Source organism: Ammospiza caudacuta, chromosome Z (assembly GCF_027887145.1).
Source record: "Ammospiza caudacuta isolate bAmmCau1 chromosome Z, bAmmCau1.pri, whole genome shotgun sequence".
In the NCBI taxonomy this organism is placed as follows: domain Eukaryota; kingdom Metazoa; phylum Chordata; class Aves; order Passeriformes; family Passerellidae; genus Ammospiza; species Ammospiza caudacuta.
Genome location: NC_080632.1, coordinates 72,971,925 through 72,999,127, shown reverse-complemented (window position 1 = coordinate 72,999,127; position 27,203 = coordinate 72,971,925). Strand labels below are relative to the sequence as shown.

Below are 27,203 nucleotides of genomic sequence, written 5' to 3'. Positions count from 1 at the left end.
ACTAAATCTCATGGCAGAAATCAAGTACTTGATTGTGATGCACCATCAGGCTTCCAGATAGATAAATTATGTTTAAAATATGTTATAAACAAAAAAATCGGCCAATTTTTTTTTGTGAAGAAAAAGGTTGCAAAAACTAGTCAGGCCACTGTTGCTGCTAAAATGTTACCACTTTGTTATGATTATTACAAGTCATTGTCGTTAATGGTTCTTTTTTTGTATCAGTAAAAGCCCCATCTGGGGCTACCTTGATGGCTTTTCCGCTTTTCTCCTCAGACAATGAAGAGAAGGGACAGATGGGGGGTGGGGAGAAAGCAAAATAACCTCAGGACCAGCATGCCATGAGAGGCTACTACTCCAAACGTACTGAAAAGACCCCCAAAACAACGAGCCAATATAGAGTTGGGAAATCGGAGTGATGTCTGAACCTGAGGAACAGAGTGCTGAGCCTGCAGAGATGCTGGAGATCTTTGTGGCTCCTCACCCTGACCACGAAAGTCATCCCAAAACTGGGACCCAGAGAGGGGAGGCTGCAGGGTTCAGCATCCCCCGAGAGGGGAGGCTGCAGGGTTCAACAGGGGTCACCACGCCCTAAAGGCTCCCACAAGGACTGGACCCCCAGCTCTGCCGCTAGTGGACGAAGCTGCTCATGTCCTCGTCCTCCTCCTCTGAGTCGCCCTGGGAGACACAACAGAGACTGCAGACCCATTGAGCTGCCCAATCTTGAGCTGATCACTTTTAATAAAGGCATTAAAAGGAGAAAAAGTCTCCTGCCCTGTTTATTTCAACATGTCTCAGCAGTTGCAGAAGCTACAGAAAAATAATAAAAGCAAGTAAATTGAGGTAAACTAAAACCAAACATAACACAATGCTGACATCTTCAAATCAAGGACACATGGCCAAACAGGCAAGTGTCGACGGAAGGAGACCCAGACATCCGTTTGATCATCACAGGCCCAATTTTATTGATCAGTACGGCGGGTTAAATACAGTTAATAATAAGCTTCATACATATTGCAAAAGTTGAGCTCAGGATTGGTCAGTTACATATCAGCACCTACGCCTACTTCTGCATTCCTATGGTTCTACTTTTGATACTTTTCACATATTCTCAGGATATATTCAGGACTAATCTCTACTCCCTTTCCTCATGTTGCAGCAAGGTCACTGCTGACCTTTCCTTTTAGCTTGCTGACTGCTGACTTTTCTCCTTCAGCTTAACCAGCGGCATTACTTCAGCGTGGCCTTTCTCAGCTAACCAATTATTAATAATACTCTCCACAGGCAAGACAAGGCCAGATTATGAGGAACAAAATAAGGGCAACTCATCAAACTGGGTAAAGTGTAATTGTGGCGGGGGAAATTGTAATCACCAGCTCATGGCCACCAACCCAAGAAACCCACCATCTCAACAGATGGGTGAAGTGTTGGAGCACAAGTTTGATGAGGAGCAGCTGAGGGAGCTGGGGGGCTTAGCCTGGAGAAAAGGAAGCTCAGGCGGCTTTCTGGCTCTGCACAACTCCTGACAGGAAGATGTGGCCAGGTGGGAGTCAGGGTCTGCTCCCAGGGAACAAGGGAGAAGATGAGAGTACATAGTCTTAAGCTGCACCAGCAGAGGTTTAGGTTGGACATTATGAGGTATTTCTTTCCAGAAAGGATGATTAAACACTGGAAGAGGCTGCCCAGGGAGGTGCCAGAGTCAGTGTCCCTGGAAGTATGTAAGGAACATGGCACACCAATATTGCAGTGACTTGTGAGGGTTCCTCAGGGTGAGAGAGATAGATGAGAATCTTGCTTCATGATCAGAAGGCTGGATTTATTAATTTATGATATATAATACATTATGACTATACTAATAAGAATTGAGAGAAAAGTTCAGAAGCTTGCTAAGCTAAGAATAGAATAGAATCTAAAAACAAGAGAGCTCTCTGAGAATCTGTCCCCGAGCTTGGTCCTGTGATTGGCCCTTAATTGTAAACATGGAACATGAGACAATCACAGGTGCACCTATTGCATTTCACATCAGCAGATAATTATTGTTTACATTTTTCTTCTGGGGCCTCAGCTTCCCAGAAAGGACAAATCCTAAAAGAAAGGATTTTTATGAAAAGATGTCTGTGACACACCAATGCCATGGTCCGATTGACAAAGTGGTGTCTGGTCACAGGCTGGACATGATGATCTCAGAGCTCTTTCCCAACTAGTCAGAGGAGAGACCTCATTGCTGTTTTCAACCTTGCGCAGGAAGCAAAGGGACAGACATTGATCTCTGCTTGGTGGTGCCCAGTGACAGGACCGAAGGGGACCTGAAATTGTATCAGGGCGGTTTAGGTTGGATATTTGGAAAAGCTTCTTCCCCCAGAAGGTCTTTGTGCACTGGAAGAGGGAAGTGGTCACAGCACCAACCTGACAGAGCTCAAGGTGTACATTTGGACAACACTCTCAGGCACTCGATGTGATTGTTGTAGTGTCCTGTGAGGGGCAGGAGTCAGACTTGACGAACCCTGTGCATCCCTTCCAACGCAGAATGTTCTGCGATTCTGTAATAGATTCTGACATGAGCACAAGAACAAAACTGAACAGGCAAACTGAAACTGGCATATGAGGAGCAAGAGAGCCCTTTGACAACAGTGGCCAGGGTCATCAGCCCAGCTCCTTTACCCGCCCCAGCCGCTTCTGCTGCCGTTTTTGCTGACTTAAGCTGCCCTTTGACTCCCTTCCGACTCCCTTTGTCCCCCTCAAGCGCCCTTTCTCGGCACCAGCTGCCCCTTGCCCGCTCCTTCTCTCCTTGCCTTTTCCCGTGCTTTTAATTCCTTTCCCACCCGTGGCTCCCCTCACAGCGGCCGCCATGGGGGATGCGCTGAAGCGAGCTGGGGCCACCGCGGTGCTGCGGCCGACCGGGCCCTCGGGCGGCGGCTGCATCAGCCCAGGCTGGAGCTGCGACACGGGCCGTGGCCGGGGGTTCGTGAGGAGCAGCTGCGAGGGGGAGCTGTGGCAGGGTGGGGATCGGGGCTGCCGGGGCTGGGCGGGCGCCGCCGTGGGGAGCGGCATCCCTGGATTGTGCCAGTCCAGGTGTGGCAGCGGGCCCAGGGCGGGGACTGTCCCCTGTGCTGGGCACTGATGCGGCCACACCTCAAACCCTGCGGGCAGTTTTGGGCGTCTCATGACGAGAAAGACATTGAGGGGCTGGAGGATGACCAGAGAAGGGAGCGTAGCTGGTGAAGGGGCTGAAGCACCAGGAACGGCTGAGGGAGCTGGGAAAGGGGCTCAGCTCAGCCTGGAGAAAAGGAGGCTCAGGAGGGAATTGTGGCTCTGCACAACCCCTGATAGGAGGGTCCAGGGTCAGGCTCTGCTCCCAGGAAACAAGTGAGAAGAAGCAACCTCAAGTTGTGTCAGGGGAGGCTTACATTGGATGTTGGAGGAAATTTCTTCACATGCAGGGTTGTCAGGCACTGACGGAGTGCCCAGAGCAGTGCTGAGTTAGTGGTTAGACTCAGGGATCTTAGAGGGCTTTTTCAGCCTTAACGATTGCATGGTTCTGTGATTCTGTGTCTGCAAACAGAGCTGTTTTTGAAGCTTGACTCTATTTCTCGGTCTGGACAGTCATGGTGTCTGTGAATGTCAGCGCCATTCTTCTAGCCTGCCAACTGATGGTGTATATTGTCCATGACTTCCTAGACATTTGCTGTATTAATAGAATACTGCACACATTTTGTGTGTATGCAGTTTGCACTCCTTCAACTGTAAAGAGAGTTTCTAAGTTATAGAGAATGCTAGAACCTAACTTGATTTTCACTTTGTTTTACAAACTAAAATTTCTGCAAAATGTAAATGATGTAAAATTATCATCAAGCCTGATGGTACAATTCTGTCTGTATCCTGTGCATCATTAAATATTTGTTCCAAATTTTTAATTTATTTTATATTTTATTTTATTTTAACTGTGACCGATGCTTATAGAGACCAATGATTTTCTTTAATATCTGGCAGGTCAGACAAATGTTTCTGGGAGAAATGGCAAGTTTGGAAGCCATCCTGAAAACACAGACAGTAAGAGTGCCTAAACCCATCAAGGTTGTAGAACTGCCTGGGGACAATACTGTGGAGGTGATGGAACATTTGGAAATGAAGAGCTTACACAGGAAAACAGTTATTTTTGCCTCCTTTGAACAGAAATTTTGGCTATTATGACAATTAAATCACTTGCCTTTATAAAAGAAAAGCTTTTATAAAGCATGTCAAGGGACATGATAAATTATACTGCAGAGAATTGTATAAAACACTTTATAATGTCTCACCTAGCAAACTGATAATATATCAAGAAGTGACTCGGGGTTTTGGTTACTTTTGGTTTGTTTGTTTAGGTAATTAGTGGTTTTTACAATAAGGTTTCTTTTTACAGTAGGGAAAATTACCAACATGATCACCTGTTTTGTGTACTTGCCTTTGATATAAGAACCAGTGCTGTAATGTTTGCCATGAGTTTGCAGAGGCACTTTCCCAAATAAATTAATTTGATTTCAATATTTTTGCAACTCTTAACCTTCATTTCGATAGTTTCAAACTTTTGACCCTTCTCTGTGACTAGCACTTAATATGATGAATCCCATCTGATTCCTCTGGGGAGGTGATCATGACCAATGTTTCTTTTCTCATTTTCAGAACTTCTGTAGCCACTTTTAAGTCTTGTCCCTCATCCTGCTCATTGCCAGGGTTTGATTCATGAAGAGCCCTCAGTGAGTCCCCAGAGAAAAGACAGAGAACTTGCTGGTTTGGATTTCAAGTGGTATTTTTGGGGTGCAGATTCTGGGGGATAGCTACTATCTGTTAACAGGAACAAAATGAGGAACTAAATTTGCTTTAAATGACATTGCCTTTAGAATAGAGAAAGTTCAGAAAGGTCAAGAAAAGGAAAAGGAACATAATTTGGGGAGCAACTGGCTGTAAGTCTTGTTTGCAATTACTACAAGATTTTCCTGAACTTTGTTGAGGATCAGCTTTTCTTAAAAATAGATAATAAACCAGGCCTACCTGACACCCCTCTTTGAGGCCTTTTAGAGAAGAGCAGCCAGAGACAGTGATAGAAGGAAGAGGATCAGCCTTGTTTGGTTTGACAGACAGTTTGCCAGAGGAAATTAAAAAAAAGGCATAACATGTTCCACATTATGTGCATGCTTTCTTACACATACCTTACTGAAAATGCTTAGGGAAGTGATACCACACAGGGATTAGAATTGATAGTTTATTATTGTAAGTAAATTTATGATTTCACTTTCAATAGTGGTGTCAGAAACAGCCAGGAAAGTACATTTTATCTGTATTAATATGCAGTCGTGATATGAAGACAAGGTGTTTATAATACTGGGAAATTTTGGGAAGATATTTTGTTAGAGCTGAAGAACTACTGCTTGCTTGATAGACATTTTCAAGTAACTCCTGGAATATCAAGACCTGGATTCATTCATGTGTCAGAGCTGCTAACATTATCTTTGTTTCTTAGATATTCAGCATTGCTTGGAACTCTGGCTGGCTGATCTTCACCTTCATAACTAGCAACTTAGAGAGATGATGAAAAAAAGGAGTGCAGTTGGTACAGTACACAGCTGTTTGCAAATTTAACTGAATGAATAATAATTTACAAAATAATTAAAATAGCTTTTGCCACTTCAGGACACGTTCATCTTCTTCCACTAAAGATAGTATGAGAATAGGTTGGGACGAAACACACAGGTGGGAGTGTTCTTCTTTTTGCTTTTGTTTGCCCTGTTTTGGATGTCTGTGATCAGTTCAGTTTGGAAGCCTAAACCACAATCTCTACAAGAACATGGTATCAGAAGAGATACAGCACCTCAAAATACAAAAATAAGCAGTATAACATGGTTACCAGGAGTAGTAACTATTGTAACAAAAGAACATTAACCATTGTGAAAAAAAGAATATTAAAGTGCAACTTTTTTATTCTCAATGGAAGCAGCATCGTACCCTTGCATAGTTTTTAAGGTTCATTTGCATTTTGGATGCTCAGTATTTTGTCATTGGTGTTGAATTTATGTCTTTGGATTGAAAGGTAAAGGACAAGGGCAAATGGAAGTCCAGTTTGTGGATTAGTTTGGCTTTTATACAGTTACCTGCTGTGGTTATCTTCCACAAATAGGTTGTATTTCATCAGACTGATAGAATTTTGTCTCATTTCTCCTTTGGTGACAAAAAAGGGGTCAAAATTATCATAATGTAAATAAATTAATTTTTGTGGAGCCATGAATAAGAAAATCATGGTTTATCCTGCTAAGAAAAATAGTGCTTTGGACAGCACTTGTAGCTGCATTGGACACAGATGGCTCTTCAATTTTTGGGGTTTTAATCACTGAGAGAAAATTAATTATTCCTCCAATTTAACATTTTAAGATAACATTCAATTAAATGGTAGCTGTTACTGTCCTGGATGGTACCAGCACAAAGGCTGTGTGGTCCTCAAAAGATTTATTTGAAAAAGAAGCAAATCTGCCTTTTGTGTGGTATAGAACTGACATCTGCAACAGTGGTCCTTGAGGTGAACAACTGGCACAATGACTGGGTGAGTTTCTTTGCCAGACAAAGGATCCAGCCCCCAGATGGACCTGATTGAAAGGAGCTCAGGAGACAGGAAAGCAAGGGAACTTTAGGCACAGCTTCAGGTACAAGCAGTTCTCTCAGTTCTCATTACAGTGACAGCTGGGTATCAATTATCTAGATTTTATTTTCTTAAAACAAAGCTCCTATTCCTTGGTGTGCACCAGGTTCTGTCGGTAGGAGACTCCAGTTTTTAGGGATCAAAATGCCCTTTATTCTAGGGTGTAATGGCTTTTGCCACATCACCCTGTGCTAACAATACAGAGTGAATTCCAAAGTGCCAGCGCTTTGCCTGACTGTTTGGGAAATCTTACAGGTGGAAATCATATTTCTCACTCCCTGGAACACTTCTACAATGAGAAATGTACATAAGCAGGGCTGTTCTACATATTGTTGATTTTCTGTTTGCATCTTGTTAAGTGACTGCAGTTTTAGCTCTTTGGTACTTCCTCGAGGTTGCTGAGAGATGCCTGAGCCTTCTAATGCTGAGGTGGTGGTAGTTGTTGTTATTGAATCTGGTCAATATTACAGCACCAAATGCAATTTAAAATTCTTTATTGTCTTCCTAAAAGAGATTTGATTGACTGTTCTGCAGTTGGCTTTTATGAAAACCAGAAATCCTCTGGATTTGCTCAGCATCTCTGTTAACTTGGTCCTGTGCTGTTTGAAGTTACAGGTTTATTTAATTGACTTTTTAAAAGTTTAAAGTATGCAGATAAACCTCTACATTTTAAGGTGAATGGTGTTGGTAATTTACATGTCTTGCGCTTCCCCCTGCAGGTGAAGATACCCAGTTTTTTCTGTGGTGTAGAAATCATTCCTTCTCTCCTGCATGGGGATCTCTGGGGAGGAAATGTAGCTGAGGATGATTCTAGTCCAGTTATCTTTGATCCAGCTTCTTTCTAAGGCCATTCAGAGTATGATCTTGCAATAGCTGGGATGTTTGGTGGCTTCAAGAGTTCTTTTTATTCTGCTTATCACAGTAAAATCTCCAGAGCCGCAGGGTTTGAGAAACACCTGAAGCTTTATCGCTGTTCCACTACATGAACCACTGGAACCATTTGGTTCAGGGTACAGAGGGTCTTCTGTAAACATTATGAGAAACCTTGTAAAGTAAGTTGCTGCTGAAGCCAAGTACTTCTTGTGCTGTTTGGAAAACCCCAGACTTGTTAGTGCAGCTGAAGGTGTAGTGATATCAAAAAAACCCCTTTGAGATCCTTGACCTTCTTGCTCAGCGGAAGACCTTAGAATTAGTGAGTCATATGGAGTACCAAGTAGGTACTTTTTAGGATTGTTGGGAATAGCTTTATCATGTAAATACCTGCAGAAGGAGCTTCTTCATTTGCATAGTGAATAAACTAATCTCAGCATCCAGAAAGTACTTGAGATTATGCAAAGTAATACAAATAAATACTGAGGAAATGCCTAAAAAAGTTGCTCTTTGTGTTTTGCTGTGTCTTTCCCCCTCTTTCTCATGCAGTTGTGAGCATGAGAGCAATGTTAACAACATGGTTTGAAAGCGAACAGGAACTATGAGAAGGGATTTGGACTTGCTGTTTATTATCACAGAATCACAGAATGGGTGGGGTTGGAAGGGACCAGTGGTTGTCATCAAGTCCAGCCTCTCTGCTTTAAGCAGAGTCCTGTAGAGCACATTACTCAAGGTTGTGTCCAGAGGCTTTCAAAGACCTCCAGTGTGTTGCCAATATGATTCTTGTGGATGGAGACTATTCTCTTATAAAGTGGAGTGAAATTTAGGTGCCCCCTAGTGTGCTTGTAGCCTGTTCTGTTCTTTCTGGTCAGAAGAGAACTAGTTATTTTCTTTTTTTAGATTATGTTTATGTTGAATAGTATGCATTCTTAGAGAACTCTCCAGGTAAGACACTTTGCATATACACATCTTGTGGAGGTGTATTCTCTCACCACTGCAAACAGAAGATGCTTTTTTACTGTTGTGACTGCCCATTCAACAATGCCATCTGGTCGTGATGGAGTCTTCACATACATTTTCTGTAGCTTTACAGGGGCCATGAGCTAACATTTTACTTCAGTCCTTGTGGAGAAATATTAAAAGACAAGTCTGAGCAAAGAGAAGTCCATGGTAGCAGTAGTTGAACAGAAACAAGAAGTCTGCAGCCCCAGGAGCAGGGACACTGAGGCAGCTTGGTGTGCTGCCCTGAGAGAAACAGGAAACAAAGGATGGAGTGGCATGGAGTTGTTGTGGCCATGCTCTGTTTAAAGCAATGCAGCCAAAGGGAGCTAAGCCAAGGAAGGGCCCAACCAGTCACCAAAAGCTGAATTTTGTTTTATTGGCTTGAAAATACAAAAAACTTTTCATACCTGCATATGCTAATAAAGTAAAGACTCTACGTGCTTTACATGTGTGAACTAAAATCACTCAGTCTCCATGTAATCATAAAATTACATCAGCTGGAACTTTTTCTTTTCCCCACCCCCAAAGAAAACTATAAATACAGCATAGGAGGGGAGGGCATCAGATGAGACTTGCCCTGTGTATACTGGAAGGCTGATGGGCTGCACCCAGCTGCTTCTCCACAGGGGTGCTGTGGCATTCACATTTTCTGAAAAATTCCTTCACCCAGGATTTTTCTCCTGGGAAGCTGAGAAGCCTCAGAGAAAAAGGAAAACAAATTCTTATCACATTTGCTTCTCCTCTGTTTTGCCCATGTGGAATGTGTTTGGAGATTGTTTACCACAGGTTATTGTTTCATTGGTTTCTGCTGTGAGTGTTTTGACTCAGGAGCCAATGAGTGTCAAGCTGTGTTGGGACTCTGGAAAGACTCACGAGTTTTCATTATTATCTTTTTAGCCTTTTGTAAGTATCCTTTCTGTATTCTTTAGTACAGTATAGCATTCTTTAATATAATATAGTATCATAAAATAATAAATTAGCCGTCTGAGAACATGGAGTCAGATTCATCATTTCTTCCTGCCACGAGGGTCTCAGCAAATACTATAGGGTGCCTGTCAGGTAACTTTTATTCCAAGGGATTCTACTGCTTGTGCTTTCTCATTTCAGTGTATTTATCAAGGATAGTTTATGACCCTTATTCTGTCACAATGATCAGTAAGCAACACTGTTTATGCCTCTGAAACTGGGAATGTGCCCACTCTTGATTGTACACCTTCTGTGCATCTGTGTTTGTGAGAGTCCTAAGGCAGACATAGAGTGCTGCACTGTTTACTGTAAAATATTATCTGTGAAGGCCTCCCAGGGACTCAGACACACTAAGGAGGGGAAGATGTAGACACCTCTGGGCCCAGAACGTCTTTGGATAACCTGGAAAGCAAAAAGGTCTTCCTTTCCTACATTTTTACATTACAGTCCCTACTGAGTGCATGTGCTGTAGCTCTTGTGGTAAGAGACGTGAAACCAAAGAAGATAAATAAGTAATTCAGATAACAACGCCTCACCAGTGTCAGAAGCCCATGATGACTGTTCCACAGACTATGGCTCCAACGTATTAATAACTCCAAGGTAATAACACGTTCAAGGTGTTAATAGTGAAATTGTTCACTTCCTGATGTAGGCTAGTTGCAGTGCTTCTGTGCAAGCATACCAGGTAGGTGAGAGAGATGCATGATATCTAACATGCACTTTGAGTGTTGGGGAATTACTTTTATTAACAAAAATGGCTTTGCAGTGGACATGGACATATTACTGAGGGTTTTTTGGGTGCTGATTTTGCAGTTATTTACGCAAAGTAGAAGTAAGTTTGGAGAAGGCTGTCACTTCCTACAGTTTTTGCTCCTTGATTCTGCTATTTGTCTCACTGGCTGTTTGACTCTTCCTGCACAAAGTCTGGTGGTAAAATAGGTTTTAATTTTGTTGCTTGAATAAAAATTTTCCAATTGATTATGGTTGTCTCTGTTTCTTAAATTAAAGCCTTGCATCTTGTGTTTATTCTTGGGGAGCTGCTTGCTCCAACCTGCTAAAAATCCCTACTATGTGAGAGGGTTATGATCATCAGAGGTGTTTATGGGAATATGCATGGTCATGGACTGGTCTGGAGCAGTGTGTCGCTGAAGAAAAGGTATGTGCTGTTCATAACAGTGCAATTTCAGGACTTACTCTGCCTTCAATTTTTTATGTATTTTACCAGTGTGTGGATGTTGATGATAAAATGTTCTGTCTGTGCCTTTTTCCTTGATCCATTCACCCAGACTTAGTCCAGTTTGTTGAGAAAATGCTGTGGAACTTTAGCCAGTAGTCAGCCTGGCTAGATCCCTTAACTGATCCATCTTCCTCCATAATAAACTTAGAAGTTACTTAACAAGGTCATTCTCTTTACAAATCTTCCACAACAATGTTGAGTTTTCTAAAATACCAAATACTTTTTATTATTAGCAGGGCAAAATAAATATGAAAGTGGATTTTCTTAAAGTCTTAGATGTGAAATAAACTTGCTGATACAAACAGTAAGTCTTCAGAGGTGACCTTTTCCTAATAGAACTGAATCAAAGTATTTTTGTCATTGAAGAAAAATAGTGTTATTTCTAAGCTACACAAATGTAAACAATTGTATTTACAGCATTAATGTAAGGGATACTGTGTTCATTTTTTCTAAGCTGTTTTATGCTGTCATTAAAATTTGAAGGGGTATAAAGAAGCAGACAAATGGGATGTAACAGCAAACTCTCTTTTTCTGTGGATCCCTTGTCTTTGAGCACTTCTAGACAACAGCTGAATCTGGGACTGGAGAAGGGAATGAAATCTCTCCTGAAGGCAGAGTGCTGGTGGTTCCTCAAAAAGATAGTGCAATTCTACAAGTTAATTGGGGTTTTTTTAATACATTTTCTGTAGTTCTGCAATGCTCTTAGAATTCTTTCTCCTGAGATTGTTCTGTTACCTTAAGTGTTCTAGGCATGCCTTTATTAGTATTCACCTTTTTCTGTCACATTTTGAAGATTGTGTCCTGCTTTTCACCTATTCCTCTGGTTTGGCTCCCTCTGCAATTTCTTAGTCTGATGAGCACATTTCCTTATATCCATGCTCTCATTCTGTCCTGGTTCTCTGTCCTAATTTTGCTGACTTTCTATTTTTTTTTTGGACAATGAAAAAGGGTAAAAAACCCAAACAAACAAACCACTGGGTTTTTCTGGAATATACAGTGTATTTGTAGTTTATGTTGTAAGCAGTTATAATGTCCTCTAAAGAATAGTTCCAAGATGTATCTTGATGTATCACAGCACATGTATAACTTAAACTAAATTTTGAAATTAATTCCTGAGGGAATTATGTGGTGGATTGGGATATGATTATGTATAATTTGAGTAACATTGATTTCTGCCTTGGAGAGAAGTCGGAGAAGGGAAACGTGGAAATCGGAACTCAATGGGAAGAATCTTAGAAAAATTTGGGTTGGGATAGACTTCAGAAGGTTGCTTATTAGAATCTTCTCCTTAGAGCAGGCTGAGAGACAAGGGCAGGCCAGGTCACTCAGGTCTTTGCCTGGTCTTGTAACCCTCCAAGAATCGAGTCTCCACAGCCACTCTGGGCTTTACTGTCATTTTTGTGCAGACACCTCTCTGCAAGAACCTGCCTTCCTGTTGAATTGCTTATGGTTCCTGCACGCCCAGAATTTCATACAGCCACCTGTCCACAGATCAACCATCCTTTTCCCCTCCTGTTGGAATTAAACTCTCCACCCAGCTTCTGGTAACCAGGATCAGTTTGACACAGAAATATTAGATTTATATTCATATAAGATTTTATATTTCTTTGCAGATTAGTAGTGAGTACCTCAGTCCCAATTTGTCTGTTCAGCATAACTCCCTCCTTAAATTTTTAACTGATATTTACAGAGTTCTTGACCCCATGTGACTCTGCTGTATTGCTTTTTTTCTAAAATCTTGCACCAAGATTTCACCAAGCTATAGCAAAACCCTGAATTTATTACTAAAAAAAAACATTGAAGCAAAAAGCAGGTCCCATACATTCAGGAGCTTTTCCTTTTCTCCATGGAAGACCTTCGTTAATCCAGCTGAAATAAATAGAAATTGTTCCATGAGACATCAATAAAACTGGATTTGTTACAAGTGTCCATGTTAGATTTTTTCTTTTGCTTATTTTAGAAGCAGCTCCCACCCTTTTTTTCTCCCAATACATTCTATACATCTTCCTATATTTTTCTTTTTTTAAATTCTGGAAGTGTTAAGTGTGAGAAGAGACAGAACGAAAGACATCACAGAGTTGCATTTTTAAAATACCAACAAAATATTAACAGAAAGTACTGAAAAAATATTGCTTGTCATTATTGTGTTGTATTTTAGAAATGGGGTGTATCAGAAGTCACTATGGCTTTGGGTCAGTTATAGGTTTGATTTAGACAATGAGCCGAGTAACTTCAGGTGGAGGACTGGCAAAGAAGGGTATTGCAAAAGCATAACACAATTGAGGAATAAAATTATACCTTTGGGGTGAAATGCCATTAATATTAAAAAGAAAAAAATACAGACAATTACAGCAGAGGAAAACTACTCCTTTAAAAGTTACTGTTTCAGAAAATGAAACAGAGTTTCATTTTCTGTTTAACTAGTAGGTAAGGTATTTCTGTTTAACTAGTGTGAAAATCTGTAGTTTAAAAAACACTTGTAATGCTTTATATTGTAAGATAATAACATTACGAAAGTTTTCACTAGCTAAGATATGTTAATATAGATAAGTGAAATTATTCTCAGGCAGACAGAACAACAGAAAGAACAATGAAATCCACTTAATCTTAGTGCCACAGTCACACTGTGTTTTTAAAAGGAGATAAAAAGATAGCTTTACTCTGCTTATGATGTATTATACTCAACTCTAACATGGAGAGGGAACATCTTTCATACTCACGCCTAAGTTTGCCTGTCATATGTGCTCACAGCAGTCAAATAATGAAAGGAATTCTCCACTTTGTGAAGACAAGATTAAATTCTAAATTGCACCGAGAACTAATTTTATGATCATGATCTCCAGCTTTTAATCAGCAAGAATTAAAAAAAAAAAAGTTTTTCAAGAAAGAAAACATCCTACAGTTTCTGATACAATGATACAATTTCAATACTAGAAAGTATCTGTCTCTTCTATTGTTAGCTTTTGTTGTTTTCATGTCTCCTTGGTTTAGCTGGGAGGCCTCCCTTAAACTTTTAATTTACTGTGGATATCGCATTCTACACATATTCAGAAGCCAGGAAACTTTATGGGCTTCAGATTGCGACGTTAGGTACACAATATCTCTGTTAGTATGATATTTAAAAAGTCACATTAAAATATGATCCATCAGTTTAACTAAAATGAGGTCAAAAAATAACCAGGATTATTCTTTTATATTCTTTCTGTCATTTATGGTACAAGACATGAAGGGTGAAACAATCTCAAAATATATGAGTTTTTATATTTCAGATGCAAAGAGGAGGGACAACTCAAAAGTCTTGAAGCAGATGAAAGGCAAAATTCTAGCTCATTCAAAAAGGTCACTTACTGTCAGTCCTATGAAGAAAACTTCAGATTCAGAGTAACACAGAGCTTGGAGGATGGTGCACTCTGGAAAGACACACCTGTACCGAAGGAAGAGTGAGGATAACAGGAGCAGGTTCCTCTGTATCTCACCCCAATGTGACAGGATTGCTTGGGAGGGAGTGCAGCACAGAGAGGAAAATGCAGGATACAGGGCTCCATGTTGTAACAGCAGAGAGATGGATGTTTTTAGAAAGGAATTGCTTCTCTGAAGCCAGAGATTTATGGCCATAGAAAAAGACACCTGAAAGATTCCTCCATAAGATAGTGGATAATTTAAGGTAGTGGTTAAATAACAAAAAAATCTTCCCTATAAAGAGACATCTGAGAAAAGGTCAGCAACTGGCTTTTGAAACCAGTGTTGTGAAGGAGGAATTTCCTTAAATACAGCATGGTTTTCTTTTTATCTTCAATAGAACATGAAAAGTTATAACTGTACTAGGATACTAGGAATGTATTTAATATTGATCTAATAATGTAAATATCTATTACAATTAAATCATATAGTAAGAAATAAAGCTATTTTAGAGTTCTGCTAGCACTTCGCTTTCCACTGTATGGAAAGACAAATATCTGTCATCTATGCCTATCTATCATTTACAACTTCTCACCCTCCCTTCTTTGCATTTAGAACCTCCAGAAACTAGAGATCCCTAGAACACTGCCTCTTTGAGAGGAATTACAGAGCAAACAAGCCTGAGGATGCAACTTCTGAGCAAGGAAGAAAACAGAGGATTCACTTGTCAAACATCCCTCCTTAGCCATACAAAAGAGCGAGGGAAGGGAAGATGTACCGGGGGCATGCCCGAAGACCCCCGGTGCGGGCGGCAGCGGGGAAGGGGCTCTGGGTGGGAAGATGCCTGGGGGACCGAAAGGGAGGCCGGGGAGGAGTTTCAGGCTGCCAGCGCGGCTCGTCCCTACCCCTGGAGCGCGTCCCGCTGTCCTCGCCGGCTGAGCCGGTCGGTACCGCCCACTCCTCCCGGTGCGCCAGCGGGTGAGGGAGGCGGCGGCGGCCCCGCCAGGCAGCCCAGAGCCACCGCCACCTCCCCATCCCGCGGCCATCCCGGCGGGAAGGGGAGGCGGGCGAGCAGCCGGGGAGGGGCACGGCTCGGGGCACGGCGGGGAAAGGCTTCAGCCTCTGCCGCACCCTGGCCGTGGGTAGAGTGAAGGCAACTGGGAGCCGCAGGTGAGAATATCCAGCGACAGTGTCAGTAAAAATGAGAATATGGAATTTTCACATTTAACACCCCAAACTGCCAGTTACATCACTTCCTGTTACTTCTTGTAAAACAGCAGCAGTGTCTGCTTATGGTGCCTAGGAAGATAAATGTTCTGGTGTTTGTGAAGGGCTCCTGCCATCAAGAATAAGCACTGTGTCTGTAGGGATTGTATTCTAGGGTTTTTTAATGTTTGGGGTTTCTTGCCTACTGAGTACTGTCCAGGTCATGAATATTAAAAAAAAAAAAAAAAGAATATTAAATATTACATGAATAATAATATTAACATGCATATTAAAAAAACAGAAAACAACAAACCATCAACCAAACAACTCCAAAACTAATCAGAATGGATACACAAATGAGACTAAATTCCTGTTGGTCAGCTCTGCCAGTACTGATGATTAAAACAGAAATATTAATGGAATCGTGTTGAGATAGCACTCTGTGCAAATGACAGAGACGTATGAGGGATGAACACTCTGCCAAGCAAAATATTGAAAAAATTCTATACTGCTTTTAGAGATCTCTGTCAGCTGTATTTCATTATTATTTTAAGATTAACTTTTTATATCTACTGTAGCTACTTTAATCTTTAGAATAAAGTAATTGGATGGCAGTAGGATTTTTTGTGCTTCAGTATTGTTTTGTAGAACAGCACTTCAAAATGTGCTTGTGCCAATAAATATTTTAATGATTTCTACTATTTATGTTTCTAAGCTCCAGCAGACAAGGCGCATTGTGCACTAAATGATTATTTCAGCCAATGGAATCAGCCAATGGAATTGTTACAACTAAGTTCCCAAGTTTTGGAAAAAAAGCTAAAAGAAGGTAATGTCACCTGTCACTAACTTAGCAAAAACTATTTCCATTTTACATTTATGGAAATAATTGTGCATCTACAGTTGAAGAAAAAGGCTTTTTGTGCCTCTGCACAACAAAGACACCACAACTCAGTTAAGACAAAACACTACTGGAAATTCCTGTCATAATCTTAATCAATACTACTGATATAATGTAAATTAGAATCAACAGTTTTGACCAGAAACACATAACACAACCTCCCAGTCAAAGTCACAGGAATGAGAATGAGATTTATTAACTCCCAGAAAAACATCTGGTTTGCATAGCAGAGATTGCTCCTTTACATAAAAGAATTATTGGTAAATTAGCTGTATACATTCCTCATGTTCCACAGGAGCTTTAATAAATTATCCCCAGAAATTGGCTGCATCCAAGCTTGACTTAATGTTGTGCATATTTTCTCGACGCTGCTTGGTGTAAATATTTGCCTCCCCTTTTTGCAGCCGTTGTTTCAGAGCAGATTTCTGCTGCTTGGTCAGCTGACGCTTTATCTTCTGTTTCACAAGCTCCTACAAAGAAACAGGCAATTTGTCATCAAAACTTCTTTAAATCATTTAGCAGAATGACATGACATGATGTCAGAATTTTTTCAGGACCAGCATGAACATTCATGATTCATGATTTTCACCTTGACTGTAGAAATGAACAGAGTTCTTTCCTTGTAAGAAAATCATAAAACAGTTCAACTGACTGAAAAAGGAGATCCTCTGCTATGGACAAGGTCTGCACGGAGTGCTGTGTGTGTGCTCTGATAGTCTTTATTATAAAAAATAGAATTTTAAATATATTTATAATTTTGAAGTTAATCTTCAAGTGTGTTCCCACTGAGATGCTAAAGGACCCACACCTCTCAGTGCAGAACACAGGCCTTACACAAAAATGTAAAAGTTGATTATACTGCAGATCATTCCATGCCCAGCAGTAATTGTTTGGTTTGTGCTTGTTTCTTTAGCACCCTGGTTATTCTGGAGTTTAGATTACAAAAATATGACTGATTCTAAGGGAAAACAACAACTCTGTAACACAAGTGTGGCTAAGGGAGAAGGGGAATTAGTGATTTATAGCTCCTCCTCCAGGTTTTCCCATTCCAACAAGGTGGAGTAGTTCCATGAAATCTCATCTGTTACTTGCACTGTGGCTCATTCTGAGTTCTGCTCTCCATTGTGATGGCAATATCTGCCCACAACAAAAACAAAGCCATGATTTTGCAGATTTTGGCATGGTCCCAGCTCAAGTTGGGACTGATGCCAAGTGCACACTTGCGTATTTTTTCTTGGATGAAAAAGAGACATCAAATTATTTTCATCTATTCAATCATGGTGGAGTCAATTCTTGCTGGAAACCCGCTAGAATAAATTCTGCAAGGCAGATACCATTATCACATGTAATCTAATGTAATTTCACCAAATTCTATTGCTGAACTGCAGCACTTGGTGTAAAGACTCATCAGTCTTTCCACCATCACATCCTACATGTGTTCCAAAATTCCTAATACCAAGTAGACCTATCACCTACTGCCTGCTCTGGAGTTAAAGAAAAGCACATTAAATTCTGCTGAAAATGCCCTGATTTATGTAATTTAGAAGGTCAAATTCAAATTGCCAAAGAGATCTCTGTTGATGGCAAGTTCACAGAAATCTTTCAGAAAAGAATCTGAAGAAATCTCTAAAAAGAGAGGTGAGAAAGCCAAAATTAAATCTAGACTCAAGGATCCACATTCAAAAGAAATAATATTAATTGTCGCTAGCAACAAAAATCAATGAACTGATGCTGTTAGTACATTAACATTTATTAATATAAATTAGTTATTGGGTAAATAAGAGTTGTTAGTGTTGATATGGAGCTTCAGTGAGAGACCAAAAATCAAAATATGAAGAAGAGTGCTGGAAAGCACTCCCTGTAAGCAGTTACAACGGTATCAGTCCTATTTTTCTGTGGGAATGGAGATAGACACTGGAGAGGTAGATGGTAACTGTTTTTAAAGATGATTCATGCCAGAGAAGAATTTCAGAAACAGGGGCTAACAGTTATGCGCAATTTAAGGTGGTCTGAGGGTAAACTAGATGACAACATAACAAAATAATATTTACCGGAGGAATAGTTGAACAGCTCCCAACACTTCTGATTGATGTGATGCTCTTAGTCCTTGTCCTGTGCCCAGCAATGGGAACAATACACTCCTCATTACTGAAACACAAAAATCAATGTATTATCCCATGAGCAAGATAAGCACACCTTTGCTTTTATGAGCACCCTGTTTGAGTCTTCACTTTCTGGGCTACAACTTGAAAACTTGCTACAAAACACGCAAGTTTTAAACATTACATGTTTAAACAACCAGTTTAAACATTAACACTGGTTGTTCAAGACAGGCACTTTGTGAAAGAAGAATTTGTTGCATAACAGCCATGTAAGTATCAAGCACCAGAAGAGAAACCCCAGGGCACTAAAACACTTCAGATCCTGCAGAATGTTTTGATGGTATTTAATTGAAAAGCAAAAACAAATGAGGAGGAGTATGATTTCTGCATCCACATACATGGTGGGCTGGCAAACTCAAGAAATATAATTTCACACACAAGGGGTTAGTGTGAAGGCAAGCAGGAATTTCTAAGTATGTCAGGAAAGGAATTAAAAGCTGGAACAACATACAATACAATATATTTGAATCAAACACTCCAAACAGCTTGTTCTTGATAACTTCAGCTGAGTGAATAGCAGAACATTTGCCTTTGACACAAAGTATTTGAATTATAAACTTCGTCAGGGAAGTTATTTAGAAGTAGTATTTTAACACCACAAACTCCTTCATTATCAATATTAGCTGAAATGAAGAAAAAGGGGAAAAAATCCACCACAGAAAATAGGTTGGTCTTTGAAATTCAAAACTTGTTTTCTCATTAGATAAATACAACAGAGGTGGACAACCACACCACCAATAGGAAGGGTATTTATTGGTACATTTTCAAAATAAATTTAATTTTTAGTCTTCAGTTTAAACAAGGGCAGCTGAAGAGCAGTCCTTCTTGAGCTACTTTGGGGAGGCAAGGAAAGGGTGAGACTTCAAGACAGTAAATGAATCTTTACCTGTAATGACTGAATTCCTCATTTAAAGCTGATGAGTTGACCAGCTCAGGGCATTCCTCTTCATTCTCCTTAGCCTCATGGCACCCTCCTTGACCTGCCTGATCTTCCAGTTCAGCAGCATTTTCAGTTAGTCTTTTGCCCTTAAAAGAAGTAATTGCAGAACTCTCAGCACCTTCACTGGACTTCCAAGGCACAGCTGGCCCTTCGTTTTCTTCCAAGGCTGAACTCAACTCTGCCATATTTAGTCTTTGCATATTTTCCCTGCTTTTAGCTGTATCAGCCTCCTCCTCACTGCTACTTGCAGTGCTGTCAGAGGCTCTGCTTTCAGAGAAATCACCCACTTCACATGTGAAGTCTTCACTGTTCTGTTCATTTCTGCTGAAGAAGCTGAGCCCTTTCTCAGCATCCTCTGGAAGTTCTAACATCTCTGTATTGTCATCCTCATCAGAACCCGTGGGGTAAAGCAGTTCACCATCTTCCTGCATCTCCTTTGCACAGCCACTGGCAGCAATCTCTTTATCAAGAGAACATTCTCTCCTGTGGAAAAAGAATGTTTTCTTTTAAGCTAAATTTAATAAGCCAAGTTACCAATATACTACATTTTGGGCTTAAAATGCTAACTAAGCTAGACTAAAATTACCCACTATTAACAAAAAAGATACACTGTTGAATCACACAAAATACATGGTGGTGCTGAGCTTTAGGTGAAATATTAACTTAGAATGTAATTCAAGAGAAGAAAACTCCTCCAGAAGATGACTGCATCTCCATAACCTGCATTTATAGTTGCTTGGGGTTTTTTTCAGGAAATTGTTCTACTTTAGCAGGAATAACATTTTGGTTTATGTTCATGCTTAAACAAACAGAATACTAAAGGGTCTGACATACAAAGGCTGATTAAAGTGTAGAAATCCTTAGGAAAAGTGCTCAGAATGAAATAAAACAGTTTTCATTTTAACAGTTTCAGTCTCTACACAGTTTCAGTGTAAGTTTCAGTCTTAAAATAAGTGAAAAGTAATTTTACTTTTCAGAAGGAGCAAAAGACTCTAGGAAGTTTAAATGTAATAATCCCTAAGGAAGTAGCCACTCTATTTACAAGCATTTAAAATAATTTTGAAACAGAAACCCAAATTAATCTTCAATATATTAGATTATTTAACTGTTAATTAAAATCAAACAGTCTGATTCTGCATCACTGTTAAAATTTCCTGGACATTCATCATTTGGATCAAGCTTTCAGGTTGACCTCTCTTCCTTGGTTGCAGAAAGACAAGGCAGCAGAGGATTTTAAAGCACACTTGAAAACCACTTACAGTAACTTTGAGGAAAACACAATAGAAATGAGAAAAATGTAACTTAAAATTATATAGTCGGGCCTATTTTTTTTTAGTTTCTCCCACAGGCATCTCTCACAGGAATTCACTTTTCTCAGAATACCAACACTAGTGCCATAAGTAGAACTCAAATTCATCTGGTCATTTCCACCTGATGTCTTTGAAAGTTGGGAAGAGCTCACTCTCATAGTTGAAGCGTTTCTTGAAGAACTCCTTAATACAGTTAACATCTCTGTTAAAATACCTGTAAAAAGTACAGAATTGTACAAACAAAAAATAAGTGAAGTCTACTGCAACAACAAGCATTTTTCCAACATGGTTTTATTTGAAAATTATTTCCATGAGTGATCTCAAGCCAAAAGGCTATAAAGGGAAACAGGATACAATTCATTTCTGAGTGTCACTAAACCAAACAATATTATCTCTGAGAAGGAACTAATCACATATTTATTCTGCAGAGACATTTCTACTCATTCTTTGTTTGGAACATTACTTGTGCTGCATCACAACACTCATAGAAAATGTCTTCTCTTCAGCAGAAGACTCATGGAAACAAGTTATGGTTGACTGTTTGCTTTCATCAGCATTTGTCAATTCACCTGGAAAACATCTTTGGATCTAAACCTACCATTCAGCATTTGCATGCGATGTTGACATCATCTGAGGGAAATCAATCAAAGTGGCATGGTCGTTATTATCCAAGATGAGATTAAACTCATTGAAATCCCCATGGATCAGACCATGATTGGCAAGTTTTACAATCAGGTCCATTAACTCACTGTAGACCGCAGCTGGATCTTCAATTTGGCGCACCTGGCACCTGAAAAGTTAAGTAAAATTAATAATCTCAACCTTGAAAGACTTCATTTAAAAATACAGATAAAGTATATGAAATACATTTGACAGAATGCCAGAGTAATTCAAATTAAAAGGGCCCTCAGGTCTCTGGTCCAGCATTCTCCTGAAAGAGAGAGACCAGACTGCTCAGGTCTCTGTCTGGTTGGGATAGAAAACTTCTGGGAATGGAGAGAGACAGTGAAACCTTCCCAAGCAACTTGTGCCACTGCCTCTCTGTCCTCAAGAGGAGAAAATACCTCCTTAAATCAAGGCTAAACCTCACCTGAACTCACTCACTGTCTCCCACTGAGCACGGCTGTCATAATGCATTATGTAAATAATGGATCAGCAAACTTATATGTTTCTCCTGTTTTAGGTAATCTAATCGTGTCAGTAGGAGCTAAATCTTTTTACGCTGAAATTCAAATGGCGCATAAGAATCTGATTCTTACACAAAATCAGATTTTCTAGATTATGTTAGGAAAAGAAGAAAAATTAAACTTCCACTGCAGACTGCCACAAGGAACTTGAAGTGTTCTGTTTACACAATGGATGTGGAATTATTTAACAAATGAGGGTGAGAAGTCTTTTCCACATTATTCTTCTACTATTTTACTTTGGAATTAATTCCCTTTTGATTAAACTTAAGATCTTGAATCCTATACAAGACAATGGACCTGTTTATTCTGTAACTAGAAACTTTAAATCTCTGGATTACACCTGGGTTATTGTATGAAAGAGACAGGTTTTGGTTTTGAATGCTTTTGCACTCAAATCCAAACCAACACTTCACCTAAAAACCTCAATAATATTTAATGTTTCTAGAGGTTGAAAAGCTCAAGCAAAATAATCTTTCTCAAAGGTGCAAAACCAAATTAGACATGGTAGTCTGTTATAAACAGTGCAGAACTGAGTTACAAACTCATCTGTATTAACAGAGCAAGGATCATAAAGTGGAGATCAGAACAAAAGGGATATTAATACTCTATATACAAAGTAACATACAGAATGTGCAATTTCTCTGTAGAAAACAAGAAAAAACCCTAACCCTGCTACTTTTCCTAAGGTTGCCAGGGTCTCTGTAACACAGAGGATTCAAGCTTTCACTACTTACAAAGGATATCCATCAACAAGTTCCATAACAACTGCATGCCTGTTGTAGTCTATGGGCTTCGGAACAGGAAATTCTCTGTCGTGCAAAGCCTGGAAAGAGACAACACAATGAAAAATTAAAATTAAATTGTTAAGGAAACATTACACATATTGACAAACCAACACCTAAGGTAAGCTGTACATATCACTGTGATAGCAGCAAATATTGCCCAAATCACATGCCTAGGAAGGAAAACAGCCTCACAGCCACTGGACCTCCCACTGCAAAGACAATAAAATTCAGAAGTTTAGACACTGAATGCACTGCCTACAGTTTAATTATCATGCATCTAGAAGAAAATCATAACAAACTGGAGAAATGACACAACCTCACCTGGTACATTAGCCTGTGGAATCAGTAGTAGAAATAGGAAATGGGGTGCTTGGCGTTAGAAAAGAATTCCACACTAAGCTGCTGCCAATACACTCCTGCCTGATTAGCCAATCTATACTCAGTTGCTGTAAATACAAGTATGTGTTTGTTTGTGTATGTGAACACAAGTTCATTCCTAAACAGTAATAATCAGCTTTATACCACACTAAGATTAACCAAAGATATGTCATAATATTTTGAAGCTCTCCTGTTTGCATTTTCTAGCACTAATTTAGTCATTCATTGGATTTACTCAACTTTTTTATGAGTTTATTCTATTTTTACTCATTCTGTTGTTACCAGTGAACTTTTCTAGAGAGTCCTAAGTTAAAGCAACATAAACACAGTATCTGTTACTTAAGTATTTCTTCTTTTCAGCACTCAATTAAACCTCTTCCAGTCCTCTGCTCAGGGAACCTGACCCCCACAATAACATTCCTACAAGTTCTGACCACATAAGGTTTTACCAGCTGGACCACCTGGAGAGAAGATCTAAATGATGGTGTTAGTTCTTTCTCTCTCTGTGGAGGCCACTGAGACAATTAATCATGGTTCTTTATTTACAGGAACAAGAAAATAATTTCATGTAAATATTACTCTTGAATAACACAAAAGGGAGAAACAAAAACTAGGTTTTTATTAGTAATTAGTTTTCAGCTATCATCTTTCATCACTATACAATATCTGTGGATTTTTGAAGAAGGTAAAAAAACCACAGAATTCAGGATTAGCAATATAATGAAATCTTTTCTCACAGCACAGAACTAAGTGTGCCTTTTTAGATCAAAACCCTAGTTTTGATGTGGAAGGTCTCCCTCAACAGCACAGCAACAAGTGAAAGCTTGGTAAAATAAAAAACAGGTTAATTTTAAGAAACGACAAGCGCTTCCCGGTTTATGCAATAAATTTTGCAGGAAAAACTGCAGAACTGGTGATATATAGATTATCTATCCATAAATAACATCATTAATTTGAAATTCTCTCATGATACCTGAATCTGTTCCATGTGATTTCAATGGCAAAGCTTAATTTTGGCATTGGGAAGTGTACAAAGCATGTTGCATTGAAACTTTCTGAAATGTATACTTTAAGTCCATGAAGGGAGAGATAAAATGAAGCATAAATCCTGCCAGTACTGTGAACACAAAGTGATCAAAAGACAGCCTGAGAAGCATCTTCCAGCCTGTCCCACCATTGCTGGCTCTGTGTGAATGACCATCTACCTTCATGTAGGCAAACTCCTTCATTGCTGCTATCCGGGACAGGTACAGCCAGGACATTTTGTGCCTGTGCTTGTGGTAGTCACGTTTGTTTTTCAGGTTGCGAAAGGAGGTTCTCCCCAGCCGGTGCAATTTCAGTGCAAACTGTTGCTCCTCTTCGTTGGCAACAATATAAATATCTAGAAAATATGTCACAGCACAGATCTAAGAAATTAATCATATCTAACAAGCCAGATGAAAAAGGGCAGTGAAAGATTGTTACCTCACTCCTCACCCTTTCTGACCTACAAGTTTTAGCAAAGGCAGTGAATTATACAGCGTTTGAACATGAAGAAATTACTGTTAAAGAGTTCAAGGTACTCCAGTAGAAGAAATGCTGATGGGATCTGAAGTATCTTTCAGTGGTCTGGTGCTTTTAACTACATCCTGGAAGAGCTTTTCTTTCCTGAGCAACAGACAGACAACCCAAGGGACCAGACACTTAATTTTGTGTTAACAAATACCCTAAACTTAATTTCTAGTATTTGTCCCAAATAATCCCCTTCTCCAACTACAAAAGTCACATTCTGTGTCAAACTACATGAACATAGCAGGAACCAAGATAGCATTCCAATAGTTTTGAGCCTATTTTACTTTACTACCTTATCTTTAAGTGGCACGAAAAAGCTGAAATTATCTTTTTGTTAAATGGTTTGAAACTCTTCACAAAGCACAACACAAGCAGCATCCGCCTGCAAAGTACCTTTTGAAATAATGAACTAAGAAACAAACAAATTGGGCAAAATGAAATTACACTGTTGTTAAAAAATACTCAAATGCAGCCAGAAGCCTCACAGAGTACTTGAACATGCTCTGTTCAAATACATCTTGGTGTCTGACAGATTAACTGATCGCCTACCCAGAGGAAAACTCCCCTAGCTTCTAGCAAAATATTTGCAGTATTACAGATGTGTTTGCTTTAAAAAATTTTAAAAAATGTTATTTTACTTTACCTGATTCTTTGCCAACACCCATCTGGTTCCCCACAGAACTGATGACTTGTCGGGAAGAGAGAGTTTTCAGAGCCAGGTAATCATATCCTGCATTAGTTAACCGATAACCCTGGACAGCTGGGTAAAAAGAAAACACATTTCACTCCTTGTTATGCACACATACCATTTAAAATAAATGTCAGTTTAGTCTTGTTTCTTGCAGTACACAGCACCCAAGTAATATTTCACCCCTTGGCTCTTACCACCCCCATTTGACTGAATGGTGAAACATTTAAATTGGATTGGAGCAATCCTTCAATCCTCAGAAGAACTGGGATAAAAGGGAGAACACAGACATCCCCACTGTGTTTGTAGGGCCAGATCCAACTAAAAGGCTGAAGGGAATAGGGAAAGACCTGCACCACCTTGTCACATAACAAATACTGCTTCAAGTGAAGATTCTTTTTACCTTATTCTGAGCAAAAAAGAAAGTTAACTGTTCATCTTTTTTCTGTCTCTTACTTCTAAAGATACAAGCAGACACAGCATCTGGTGCTGCACAAACGCACATTTCCAGGCTGAGTCCAAGAGAAGGCAAAGCAAACATGCTGGGCACTCCTACATCCCAACCTGTTCGGCAGGTGCCACTGTGAGGGACTGGGGACAAGATAAGAAAGGGAGTCCAACAAAAATTCAAACTTACTTTTAGTTCGTTCGTAAGCCAGAAGTTTGTGCTTCGCCAGCTCTCTCAAAATTTTATTACAGCCACCGTGTTTAAGGCTGGCAATGGAAGCAATTAAGCTAGCAGGAACTATTTCATGGTTCTTCATGCCCATTTCCACCTAAAAGAGTAATTAAAAACATATTTTTCAGCACTGTGTTGAAGTACAATGAAGTACAGATCCAGCTCAAGAGTAAAATCTCTTTTCAAACAGGCAATTTTTAAAGACTACAGAGTTTAAGACTTAACTTTCTACGTTTTAAGCCTTAACAAACCTTTCCACTTGCTTCACTGCTCCTTGGCAGCCTAGGTACAACCCACCCGGGGAAGTTCTTCAGTGCCAGCCACGACACGAGCGGCTAATTAGATTTCAGTCCCAGTCACGGGGAGCAGCGAGAAAGAGACGCTGGGACGCTGTCTCACCGTGATGGGTCTGCGATCAGCCGGGCATCCCCGGGGGACTTCCCAAGCATCCCCAACAACTCCCTGTGTCTCCCGATTCCCCCCAGCCGGGGGGCCGAAGGAGACACCGGCCCGAACTGGGCCCTCCCCACAAGAGGCCAGCACGGAGCCCCAGCGGAGGCACCACAGGCCCGCCCCGGCCCGCTCACCGCGGTCAGCACCCTGAAGTGCTCCCGGGACAGGTACCGCAGCATCACCACGTTCAACTTCCCCATGGCCGCACCGGCAGAGGTGCAGGGACGGGGAAAAGAGGAAAATAAGGAAAAAGATCAGGAAAAGGATGAGGAGAAAGATGCGGCGGACGAGAAGCACGATCACGGGCCGCGCATGCGCAGCAGCGCTTGGCCAGGTCCTGGCAGCTGCGCGCGCTGCCGCGCTCCACCGGGTCCCGCCGCGCTCCGCCCGCCACCGAGCCGGGAACCCGACCCGAAACGCAGAGAAACTCAGCTCCGAGCTCGGCGGGACCCCCTTCCGTGCCTCGCTGCCGAGGGGGAGTGTTTTGGGACACCCGTGCAGCTGCCAGGACCTGTTCCCGTGGAGCGCTTCAAGCTTGTCACGTGACGCTGCGGGACTGTGTGGAATGCCCGGGAGCGGCGCGGTTGGTGTTGCTGGGAAAGAGCTGTCTTCTCCGGGGGATAACCCGGTGCTGCCAACCTATTTAAACACAAATCCAGACGTTTTGGCAAGCTAATGTAGCGAAAAGCTCTTTGGTCTTCATTTACACTTCATAGCGAGTATTTCACCAGAAGAAAGTGAAGAAGGTTCGCGTTCCGTCACATAGACCCCTGTGAAAGCAAGTTCTGAATGCCAAAATTGTCAACACTTGTTGCAGTTTCC

General features: G+C 40.5%; 1 protein-coding gene and 1 pseudogene across 1 annotated transcript; one reads left to right on the top strand and one right to left on the bottom strand.

Moving 5' to 3' along the window:
• The first annotated feature begins 2,848 nt into the window (after positions 1 to 2,848).
• Positions 2,849 to 7,726, top strand: LOC131571414 (ketosamine-3-kinase-like; annotated as a pseudogene).
• An 8,741-nt stretch (positions 7,727 to 16,467) lies between these two features.
• Positions 16,468 to 26,680, bottom strand: RIOK2 (RIO kinase 2). The gene is made up of 10 exons (XM_058824010.1): positions 26,516 to 26,680; positions 25,887 to 26,025; positions 25,205 to 25,321; positions 24,216 to 24,391; positions 22,582 to 22,670; positions 21,259 to 21,450; positions 20,782 to 20,874; positions 19,297 to 19,833; positions 18,300 to 18,396; positions 16,468 to 16,718 (listed from the first exon to the last, which is right to left on the bottom strand). The coding sequence occupies exons 1-10, from the start codon at positions 26,579 to 26,581 to the stop codon at positions 16,557 to 16,559; spliced, it is 1,668 nt and encodes a 555-aa protein (XP_058679993.1). The 5' UTR covers positions 26,582 to 26,680; the 3' UTR covers positions 16,468 to 16,556.
• Between the last annotated feature and the right edge of the window lie 523 nt (positions 26,681 to 27,203).